The sequence below is a fragment of the Oryx dammah genome, unplaced genomic scaffold, assembly GCF_014754425.2.
Source record: "Oryx dammah isolate SB20612 unplaced genomic scaffold, SCBI_Odam_1.1 HiC_scaffold_28, whole genome shotgun sequence".
NCBI classification, from domain to species: domain Eukaryota; kingdom Metazoa; phylum Chordata; class Mammalia; order Artiodactyla; family Bovidae; genus Oryx; species Oryx dammah.
In genome coordinates, this window is record NW_024070212.1 from 80,628,799 (window position 1) to 80,641,285 (window position 12,487).

The 12,487-nt window shown below is 36.3% G+C and overlaps 1 protein-coding gene across 8 annotated transcripts in view; it reads right to left on the reverse strand.

The window, feature by feature from the left end:
- Window positions 1-1,906: 1,906 nt before the first annotated feature.
- The window catches only part of ATG4C (autophagy related 4C cysteine peptidase), a 102,025-nt gene continuing 91,444 nt past the window's right edge, over window positions 1,907-12,487 (reverse strand). For 6 of the 8 annotated variants that reach the window (XM_040232696.1, XM_040232694.1, XM_040232697.1 and 3 more), the window contains one exon: window positions 1,955-3,050. In XM_040232696.1, coding sequence (XP_040088630.1) covers window positions 2,883-3,050 — 168 coding nt within the window. In that variant the 3' untranslated portion in view covers window positions 1,955-2,882. Of the gene's footprint in view, window positions 3,051-12,487 lie in introns of all 8 variants that reach the window. The other 2 variants (XR_005719561.1, XM_040232692.1) reach the window with 1 other exon arrangement.

Here is a 12,487-nt window from a genome sequence, read left to right on the forward strand (position 1 = left end):
GCAATGCAGGAGACTCCGGTTTGATTCCTGGGTCGGGAAGTTCTCCTGGAGAAGGGATAGGCTACCCACTGTAGTACTCTTGGGCTTCCCTGGTGGCTCAGCTGGTAAAGAATCTGCCTGCAAGGCAGAAGACCTGGTTCAATCCCTGGGTCTGGAAGTTCCCCTGAAGGAGGGTATGGCAACCCACTCCAGTATTCTTGCCTGGAGAATCGCCATGGACAGAAGAGCCTGGCAGGCTACAGTCCATGGGGTCCCAGAGTCAGATATGACTGAAGCAACTAAGTACACAGGTTAATGAACAGAAAAGTGACCTAAATTTTAATTCTCTGAAGTTGTCTTCTCACTAATACAAATTTAATGGGGTTGGTTTAATGTAAAATCAGAAAAATGGATACCTCAGGGAAATTCTTTTGGATAGACTTACACTATAAAGGATCTTTCCATTCAGTCATTCAACAAATGATGACTCTCAAGATTGCCTGTTGCCAGTTAATACACTGACAAAAGGGGATTCAAAGTGTCAAATTTTAAGAAGAAGAGAGTAAAGAAATCTTCACCACCAAAAAGTCACATCAAATATTTTAAAAATTCATTTCTGAAATGTTAATGGTAAAATCTAGTATCTTAATATTGAGGTCCAAATGGAGGATCCTTCTGTCATAATTCTAACAGAATACCCATCTTAGAATTTTGTACTTTTTTACTTTCTTTTTATTCCAGGCTGAAAGAGATCATCCAATAGCTTTACTGACTGAGTTTACTGGCTGTCAGAACTTGAAATGAAATCTGTGTTCAAAGTCTGAAACATCTATTCTAACAATGTAGTCCTGTTGCTGCCTTTCCAATAAAAGATTAGCCCAACTTTTGGCTGGTCCTTAGCTGAAGCTGATTTTTCTATTATTAACAAGTAAGATATATCCAAAAGTCTATCTCTTAACTGCCAAGAATGCATGCATTCATTCATACATATTGGTTGAATGCTTTTTATGCATATATTATTCTGATAATTGCTGATCCTAGCCATTTATTCTCAGACATGGGAATGATTGTGTTTTAAAACCTGTCTTGTCTGTGCAATATTCTGAGTATCCTCAATATAATTCAATGTAAAGGAAGTTTCTGCCTCCTCTCACCTCGACTTCGTCCAAGTGTAATTTTGTCTCATTCCAATTCCTACTTAAAAATGATCCCCAAATATGCTGTGACAATAACAGAATGCTATCCTCTAAGTCTAAGCTTGTATATAGTTATTGTAAGAGGACACTTACAATCAGTTCTGATTCATTTGAAGATATGGTGCTCTCATCTGATGTGTTTCTTATATTGATAGAATCCTGTGACCACTGCAGGTACGTAGGAATAACCAACTGCAATACTTTAGATGAAGGAACTGTAGTATATAAAGTCGTGTATAAAGCTGCACTGTATAAAATTGGGTGTACCACTGGCTTCTTGAACCTATACTACTTTTGCATACTAGGAAAATCAGTACTAGACTTAACTTGTCCAGATTTCACCTAGGATAAAGGAAAATTTTAGATTTCTGATTGTTTTTTCAATTCAATAACTATCTTCACTGGGAAATGCCAAACCTGGTCTCTCTCATCGGGCATACCAAAGCAGTCTATCTGCCCACTCTCTGTTTCAGTTTTGGATGCAGCTCTAAACCCAACAAACAGGCTTCCTGATGGAAAAAAAAAAATCAATGAGTTTAAATGATACAGAATTGTATGTCTTTATGAGTCACCTTTTCACACTAAAACATGGAAGCTTCATAAAATAAGTTAATATTTTGCTTTCAAAGCAACAGTATTTGCCTTCATTATAAATAAACAGGATTCATTTGAGACAATGATTTTTCAAGTGAAAGGATTAAAATAATCCCATTAAAACCAAAACAAAGGCATTTTATGTTCTTATGTCTTTATTAAAGTACTTACTTTATAAACCTGACTCAATAGTAACTCATATTTTTATTATTACAAATTTGCCTTTAATAATACATAATACACTTAAGGCAGATTTACCTTATAGATGGTCTCAGTTCTAAATACCACTACACTGATTTATACAAATAGCAAAAATCACATAGAAGAACACCTAGTGACAGCTTTCTTGGTACTTATCTTTAGATTTCAAAACTGTATAATAAGTCAAGTTTCCATAAATTTCATTTTTGAGAAGGGAAACAAACAATTTTGCCTTTATCTGCTTTGATTAGATGTAGTTATTATTAATAATATAACCTTTAAATCTGTGGGGAAACCAAAACTTTACCTTTATTCCTCAGAGAAGGCTAACAGCAGGCAAAATAAGGAACCGTTATAGAATCATACTGTTAAGTATTAACTCAAAATTCTCATATAATTGTATCATATCACAGCTAAAAATTATTATTTAATGTATCAAGATACATCCAAAAGTGTCCTTTGGTTGCATTAATATCAGGGAGCTTAGGCAGCACTTAAGATTCATTCTCTGGTCTTCTGGTGATTAGTATAAACTGGAGCTTTTGAAACTATTGGGTAATGCCATTTGGGGGGCCCAATAGCACAAAACCTTCAGGAGAATAGTGGATCCCAGTGGAAGAATTTGAAGACTGAAAGACTTGCAGTTAAGGTAGATTTATCATTAGGAGAACTTCAGGGAAATAGGAATGTGGTCAGAATCACTTAATATTTATTAGAAATCAGGATTCAGTAAATCATTTCTCTTTCAGAAAAATATCTTTAAAATGTGTGTATTTTCAAATGCTCTTTTGTTTAAAAGAACATATAAAATTAAGATACTGGTGAATATAAACCAGTTTTAAATGTACTTGTTTCTCTTCATTTTTCCACCTTCAAAGGATTTCTTCTCATCAAGCACAAATATGCTAATCTTTACAGCAAGACAAACTCTTCTGTGCTAAATCTTTTTATTCTTTTCTTTTCATCCTCTGAGAAAAGGTCTTCTTCATTGGTTGTAGTAGATGTAAAATCATAGTCTCTGGAATGACTATTTACAAAAGTAAATAAGGGATATTTTTCCTTAGAAGAAATTTTCAGCATCTGTAACAGAAAGTACAGAAGAATCCTTTATTGGATGCAATAGTGCACAGTAGGACCACATGATGAAATCTAAAGTTCTAGCCCTGAACAGCTCCTGTTAGCTTCTCCCATTTACATTTATCCAATGCTACTGCTTCACTGTTCTGGCTAAAAGACAAAAGTTGACCAGTACTTACTGTACTGTTTATTTACAGCTAAATACCTACTTCCTCATTAGGATTAGACCATCAAAAATCAAGTATATTATCATTCCGACCCCAAGCCCCCCAAAGTAAAGTCTTCTGGTCACATTGTTTGAAGAGCTCCTAGTGAGTTAAGATTTATCTTCTGTAACAGACAGTGAAACAAAACGGTATCACTGATTATGGCAAAATACTGTGAATGACTGTTTAGTACCATAATGCAGAAAAAAAATTAAACTAAGTCAAAAAGATCCACTCTAATCTCAATTCTACAACTTACTTTGATGTGACTTTTGAAAAATCACTCTACCTCATCTATTTTTTTTTAGGTATTCATTTTTTATTTTTATTTTTTTCTTTTTAAAAAATATAAATTTATTTATTTTAATTGGAGGCTAATTACTTTACAATATTGTATTGGTTTTGCCATACATCAACATGAATCCGCCATGGGTGTACACATGTTCCCCATCCTGAGACCCCCTCCCACCTCCCTCCCCATACCTCATTTATACAAGTGGGCAAAAGATATCCAATCTCCTTACCTCAGAGAAAAGTTAGGATGACAAACAGCAATGAAAAGTTATTTTTTAAAATAAACAAGCTTTATTTAAAAGACCAAAATATAAGTTTGGTCTTTTTAAAAACTTCCATTTAAAAAGATATATTTCTGCAATAATCTAGTCAATACAAAAACAGTGTTTGTATATACTGCAATAATCCATACTTTACATATTACCTTTTAAAGTTATGTTATATAATATGGAAGTAAAATAAGTAATACCTGGAATTTTGTGGGAACACCAACAACCTTTATATAACCTCTGTCAATTTGGGATTCACTGACAAGCCAATTAACTCATTCTAAACAATTTAAGTCTTTCTGTTAAAGTCTATTTAAATATTAAAACAATTTTAATTTAGAAGTGAATAAACATTTTTGAGTGAAGGATGTTTTTAGAGAAATAAACATTTCTATAGGTAATCAGGGCTTATAAGAAGGATTCTGAAAAATGTATGTGGGTTACAAAGAATGCTGAAAAAATATCAATAGTATTTATACATCATTAATCATGATCAATTAAATATAACTTGTTTAAGGATAATCTTAGGAGCAAAAACTAAATTCTCTCAAATGTTGATATCCAAATGAAGGCTCATCAAATTCTTATATATTACATTTACAGATTCTCCTGAAACAAGGCTAAAATAAATATGTAGCCCTAGGATACGATACAATGTTAAATTTAAAATATTTCAATAAGACAGTTAATGAAATACATTTTCTAACAGTGAAAATGAACCATTTAAAAACAATCAATGACTTAAAAAGCCAGATGTGATGAAAATCTGATCCTATAAATTCATATTGTGCTCCTACTTTTTATTCTCAAATTTAATTTATATTCTAAAAAAATGGGAGAGAGAAGGGCAAAAATGTAGAAATGAAAAAGAGACAGAGGGAGCTGGCATCTGATCAGGCATCTTTCACCTCCAGCCAATGGTTGGAATACAAGCCAAAATTGTTATCATTTTATATTCATTTAATGTCACTTGTAAAAGTCCAGTATCTAATAATAGGCAGGTATCATTGCATCATTTTTAATTCAACATAACAGAGCTAACATTATCATCTCTTCATCTTTTCTTTTAAAATCAAGAATTAAGTCATTTAGGTTTATTAGTTGTACATTAACTAAAATTCAAATCTGTGCCCCAAGGCAAAACGTTTGAAAGGAACTCCCAGTCCTTTAATTATAAAATGTACCTACTTTTGCAAACCCACTTGCAATGTAAGGCCTCATTGCTGCTGCTGCTAAGTCGCTTCAGTCGTGTCCGACTCTGTGCGACCCCATAGACAGCAGCCCACTAGGCTCCTCTGTCCCTGGGATTCTCCAGGCAAAAATACTGGAGTGGGTTGCCATTTCCTTCTCCAATGCATGACAGTGAAAAGTGAAAGTGAAGTCGCTCAGTCATGCCCGACTCTTAGCAACCCCATGGACTGCAGCCTACCAGGCTCCTCCGTCCATGGGACTTTCCAGACAAGAGTACTGGAGTGGGGTGCCATTGCCTTCTCCGGTTTTGGACAATACTGCAGCATGAATTCAGACTGAAAACCTGAATCAGTACTGGCTTACAGTTCAAATTCTCAGGGAAGTTCTTTTTAACTCCCTCCACTCAGTGCCAAGGTTGAGAAGTGGAAGTTTCTTTTCTGTCCTTTTCTGTGGGAAAGTTTATTTCCCTTTTAATTTTATATTTACCTAGGTTGTAGCCTTTCAGTGTCCTAGCTTTTTAATTGGGTCCCTTTTTCCTTATCATGGGTTGTTTTCTTTGTTCTTCAGTGACACATAAATTATGGTATAAAACTGATAGCATCCTAAAATTAATAAAATTTTATAAGGCCTCATTATACATATATATTGATTCAGGCTCTGAGAATTATATTTTCTAACTTTTCTACATTTAAACATTTTTAAAGACTAGAAGATGAAAAATAAATTGAAAAAAATGTGTAAATGAAAATTCGGTTAATTTAGATAAGTTTAAATCTTATACCATAAAAAAACTTGCACGCAATGTTTTTGGTGGCTTTATCCATAATTGCCAAAACTTGGAAACAACAAAGATGTCCTTCAATAGATGAGTGGATAAACTGTGGTACACCCAAACAGGAGAAAATTACTAAATACACTATATACTGTGTGATTCTCTCTATATATACACAGACACACATATGCATTTTTACATACACACACACACAATTGAGTTGAGCAATGTTAAGTGATAATCTAACAAATATAAATATGATATGATAGGAAGAAGTAAATTTAGGACAAATAAAAATAAAACGCCAATGGAGATTTAAATTATCTAGCTTATTCTCATTTTATAAAAGGAAAAATTGAAACCCAAAGGATTTAAACTGTTTTTCCCAAGATGACATAACAGCAACAGCAAAAAGAGATAAACTGAAAATGAATTACTGAGACACTGCCTTATCAACAAGCCTTTCAAAGTTCTAAGTACCATATCAAGAATTTTTCAGATTTTCTTAAAGAATAATCATTGACTTGAACATCTATGAGAAGGGAAAAGTTTAGTTTTCTTTTTTTACTACAAAATAGGATGCACTGTCAAAACATTAAGGTCCCTCCATAATGGATAATATAAAATCTACACCAAAAAAATTCCACATTAGGTTACCTATATGACTTGGGTATATCAATTGAGATAATATACAAAATAAAGATAATGAAAGTTATTTAATAACTTAGAGAAATAACTATTATATAATGGTAAAGGAAAAATAGCATATAACACTAGGTATAAAGTTTAATCTCAGTTTTGTTAAAATAATTTTAAACATGTACTTTAAGAAGTTTGAAGAAAATACAACAAAATATTAACAGTTATCTCTGAATGAAAGACTTAATGGTGATTTTTTATATACTTTTATCTTCCAAAATTTCTAATATGTATTTCTCATACAGTGAGGAGAAAACCAAGTTTCTGTTTTTGGTGTTTTTTTTTAACTTAAGCTAACTGGATTTACTATCCCATAGCTATATTTCTAAAGTAGTTCAGTAGTTTACTCAACAATAACTTTAGAACAGGCAAGTCTTCGGTCCTAGTTTAATAAGACAGCTAAAGATACACTGAAGAGGCTTGATTGTTGAAAAGGCAAATCATAAATGTCTTTTTAAGAGGTCAAATATTTCATATAGTTTTTCCTATGTGCTAAATTAATGGGTTTCAGAATTTACAAAGGAAAAACCTGGAGGACAAAAATCAAGTAATTTCTTCCATCATAAAGCTAGTAGTTGTAAAGTAAGAACAGAATGAGAACCAGATGACTCTTTCTCCCTAGCCCCAGAACCTTTTCTGCAAGTCTCTGCCACCACACATGTCAAATCAGACCCAGCACACAGCAGTCTGTACCTATGTGGTCCATGCTGACCATGATGGAGGTAAATATTATGTAGGGGTTAGGTTCTAAATCAGGTCTTAATGTGAAAATCAAATATAGTAAAAAATTACCTTCAAAAAGTCTTTAAATTATTTAAAGGGTGTTATGCATAATTCTGTGTATACAACCATGTTTAGTAACATGTATAAGTGTACAGTACAGTGTGGTATACAGCAATGCACAATATGAAATAAAAAGTACACATGGACAAATACATATCATTGAACTGAAGTAAGTTAAATGTGCATGTGATGATAATTCCATTCTGTTCCCTCACTGCTGCTGCTGCTGCTGCTAAGTCACTTCAGTCGTGTCCGACTCTGTGCAACCTCAGACAGCAGCCCACCAGGCTCCGCCATCCCTGGGATTCTCCAGGCAAGAACACTGGAGTGGGTTGCCATTTCCTTAAATCCCTGTAGTTGAACTTTTAGCCCTTACTGTGTTCAGTCACTCAGTCGTGTCTGACTCTTTGCTACCCCATGAACTGCAGCCTGCCAGGCTCCTCTGTCCATGGGGATTCCCAAGGCAAGAATACTGGAGTGGGTTGCCATGTCCTCCTCCAGGGGATCTTCCCAACCCAGGGATCAAACCCAGGTCTCCCACACTGCAGACGGATTCTTCACCATCTGAGCCACCAGGAACTAACCATCTACATACAAGGAAATAAAGACTTATATTAGAAAAATCAAATAAATACATGTACTCTAATATACCCGGCTGAGTGATGAATACAAAAGTTGAGGGATTAAGTGACAGTCTAAAATACTAAACCATAGGGACCTCAGCATTCTTCACTGGGAGCACAGAGAGGCAACATACATTCTACAGAGAGATGGAAGATTTTTTCTCTGAAAAAATAAAACAACCCTAGAGAAAAGATTACCACTTAATAACATTTGGGGGTCACCTAGTAAAATGTAAGGCTCATCACCTGATCACCTTAGTATGAAGGTCACCAGCTAAAAAGCCATACTCAAACACAGGGAACATCTACTCAGCTCTTTAGTGCCCCACTTTCAAGTATAAACAGACACAGAAGATCACCAGGCATTTGGAGGAAAGCATCAAATGGAAAATTGGAAGATTAAAACAAAAAATAGAAAACCAACCAAACAAAAAAGGATCTAAAAGGAAGGGAACATAAAAAGCAAAGGAAATGGACAAAAATTTCAAAATTACTATAATTAATTTCCTTGGGGGAGAAGAGAAAATAATACACCCATTAAAAAATGAAAGAATGCTATGAGGAATGAGTAATAGAAAAATATAAATAACTCCTAGAAATGTAAATATCATGATTGAAATTTGAGAACAAAAGCATTAAAAGATGGAGAAAATCCCCTAATACAAAAAGATAAAGACAAAGAAAACAAAAGGAAAAAAATACAGGAGAATCAGAGGACAATTCAGAGGGTCCAACAACCATATAATAAAAATTCCAGAAAGAAAGAATGAAGAAAAACAAAAGATAGGAAATAATGTTATATCTATTTTTTAAAAAAATTTTCTTCTCAGACTGGAAGGAAACAATCAAGGAAAAGGAATAAACCAGGACACAGAATGAAGTTTTAGAATACTAAGGATAATTAGTAATAGCTAACACATTATATAGTACCTACAGAGTACTAATCTAGTAATCATTTAATCTTCATAATGATGCTACTGAGAGGTAGCTATTATTATTTTCATTCCATGAGAACACTGATGCACAGAGAGGTTAACCAGTGAGGCCAGAGGTGTACAGTCATGAGATGGTGGAGTCAGGATTCAAATCTGAAAACTTTCAGAGAGGAAAAAATGTTTACATTCAGAGGAAAACAATCACAGTGACATTAAGCTTCTCAACTGCAACACTGGATGCTAGAAGGGAGCAGAGCAATGTCTCTAACGTTTGGTGGGGCAGGAGGCAGGGGATTATTCCATTCTAGAATTCTATATAATATCAATAAATGAAAAGATAAAGATGGTCAGACATGCAAGAATTCAAAAACTTTGTCATCTACTCATACTTTTCTTTGAAAGCATGCTTTTATACTAGAAACTATGCTTCAGCAAAATGAAAGTGAAAGTTGCCCAGTCGCGTCCGACTCTTTGTGACCCCATGGACTGTACAGTCCATGGAATTCTCCAGGCCAGAATACTGGAATGGGTAGCCTTTCCCTTCTCCAGGGGATCTTCCCAACCCAGGGATCGAACCCAGGTCTCCCACATTGCAGGTGGATTCTTTAACAGCTGAGCCACAAGGGAAGCCCAAGAATACTGGAGTGGGTAGCCTATCCCTTCTCTAGCAGATCTTTCCAACCCAGGAATCAAACTGAGGTCTCCTGCATTGCAGGCGGATTCTTTACCAACTGAGCTATCAGGGAAGCCCATGCTTCAGCAAAACAAGGGATTAAACTAAATAAAGATTCAGAAGATAGGGGATCCAATGCAGAAAGGCAGCATTAGGAAGTTCCAAACAGACAATTCTGTGTCAAATCTAGAGAAGAAAGAAGACTGCAGCCAAGAGAAAACTGAGAGAGAAAAGTCTCCAGAAAAAAGAAGGAAAGAAGAAAATGATATATTTTCTTACATTTATATTCATGAAAAATTTGCTGCTAGGTACTTGACAGATATGAGTAAAAAATTAAAAGAAATATCAGTCAGTATGGGATTCCCAGGTGGCTCAGTGGTAAAACAAATTAATCTACAGTGCAGGAAACATGGGTTCAATCCTGGACCAGGAATATCCCCTGGAGAAGGAAATGGGAACCCACTTCAGAATTCCTGCCTGGGATATCCCACGGACAGAGGAGCCTGGTGGGCCACAGCCCATGGGGTCACAAAGAGTCGGTCACGACTTAGTGACTAAACAACAACAAACAACAACTCAGTATGTGCAAAGGAAATAAAAAGGGGAGAGGTAGTATTTACTCCAAGAAAATAAAATTTAGAGAGAAAAGAAATGTGATCATAGTATACCATGTGATTAGTGAGCAACATTATATTGTTGCTGCTGTTGTTTGGTCAGTGGCTCAGTCAGTAAAGAATCTGCCTGCAAAGCAGGAGACCTGGGTTCAATCTCTGGGTCAGGAAGATCCCCTGGAGAAGGAAACAGCAACCTACTCCAGTATTTTTACCTGGAGAATTCCATGGACAGAGGAGCCCAGTGGCTAGTCAATGGGGTCAGAAAGAGTCAGATATGATTGAGTGACTAACACTTTCATTTTCACAGTAGTCAGATAAGGGAACGTAGGAACTGCACAATTATTCAAGAGTATGGGGCTTCACGTCGGTAACTTTCAAACAGCTCAGAAAAAAAATTATTTGTATTATATTTACAATGTTTCTATAAGGATGGAATTATTCCAATTTTTAATAAAGACAAAATAAAATGTATTAAACAAGAACTGAGGGAATTTATCACCAGCAAATAGCACAAAAGAAACAGTAAAGGAACTGTTCAGAAAGAAGTAAAATAATCCCAGAGGGAAATTAATGCAGGAAAGACTGAAGGGCATCACAAAGGATAACACTGACTATTTAAAAAATAACACCATGTGGAATTTAAAATGTGCATAGGGTTAAACTATATGACAATAAAACACAAAAAACAGGCTTCAAGGAAATAAATATTACTAGACACTTCCTTGTAGCTCAAACAGTAAAGAATCTGCTTGCAGTGCAGGAGACCAGGGTTTGATCCCTGGTTCGAGAAGACCCTCTGGAGAAGGGAATGGAAATCCACTCTAGTATACTTGCCTGGAGAATTCCATGGACACAGGAGCCTCGTGGGCGACAGTTCATGGGGTCACAAAGAGTTGGTCACGACTGAGCGACTAACACACACGCACACAGTTCTGCACAGGCCACCACCACCAGGATACTACATAGAGAGAAGACTGAACACTACTACCCTGTCTTCCTGTAAAAAGGCCTATTTACTTAGCTAGAGCTTCATCCCAAGGGACAGGCTTTAGTAACCCTCAAATATACAGGCAAAGGAGGCACTCCCAGGGAAATTAGGAAGGGAGACACCATCCCTGAGCACTCCTGTAGCCTCACTACAGTTCAGCAAGACTCACCATGATGGAGCTTAAACACTGTCAAGGGCCCCCCTTTTTGTAACTGTCATCCAGTGGACACCATCAAATCTCCTGGTCTGGAGCCCAGCAGTTACTGACTATGGCCCTACAAAACTGCATCAGTTCAGTTGCTCAGTTATGTCTGACTCTTTGCAACCCCATGGACTGCAACACACCAGGCTTCCCTGTCCATCACCAACTCCCAGAGCTTGCTCAAATACATGTCCATCAAGTTGGTGATGCCATCCAACCATCTCATTCTCTGTCGTCCCCTTCTCCTCCTGCCTTCAATCTTTCCCAGCATCAGGGTCATCAAACGAGTCAGCTCTTTGCATCAGGTGGCCAAAGTATTGGAGTTTCAGCTTCAGCATCAGTCCTTCCAATGAACACCCAGGACTGATTTCCTTTAGGATGGACTGGATGGATCTCCTTGTAGTCCAAGGGACTCTCAAGAGTCTTCTCTAACACCACACTTCAAAAGCATCAATTCTTTGGCGCTCAGCTTTCTTTATAGTCCAACTCTCACATCCATCCATGACTACTGGAAAAACCATAGCTTTGACTAGACAGACCTTTGTTGGCAAAGTAATGTCTCTGCTTATTAATATGCTGTCTAGGTTGGCCATAAGTTTTCTCCCAAGGAGCAAGCGTCTTTTAATTTCATGGCTGCAGTCACCATTTGCAGTGATTTTGGAGCCTAGAAGAATAAAGTCTGTCACTGTTTCCATTGTTTCCCCATCTATTTGCCATGAAACGATGGGACCAGATGCCATTATCTTAGTTTTCTGAATGTTAAGTTTTAAGCCAACTTTTTCACTCCTCTTTCACTTTCATCAAGAGGCTCTTTACTTCTTTGCTTTCTGCCAAAAGGTGGTGTCATCTGTGCATCTGAGGTTACTGATACTGATCCCCTCAATCTTGATTCCAGCTTGTGCTTCATCCAGGCTGGCATTTCTCATGATGTACTCTGCATATAAGTTAAATAAGCAGGGTGACAGTATACAGCCTTGATGTACTTTTTTCCCAATTTGGAACCAGTCTGTTGTTCCATGTCCAGTTCTAACTGCTGCTTTTTAACCAGCATACAGATTTCTCAGGAGGCAGATCAGGTGGTTTGGCATTCCCATCTCTTTAAAAAATTTTCACAGTTTGTTGTGATCCACACAGTCAAAGGCTTTGACATAATCAATAAAGCAGAAGTAGATGTTTTTCTGGAAGTCTCTT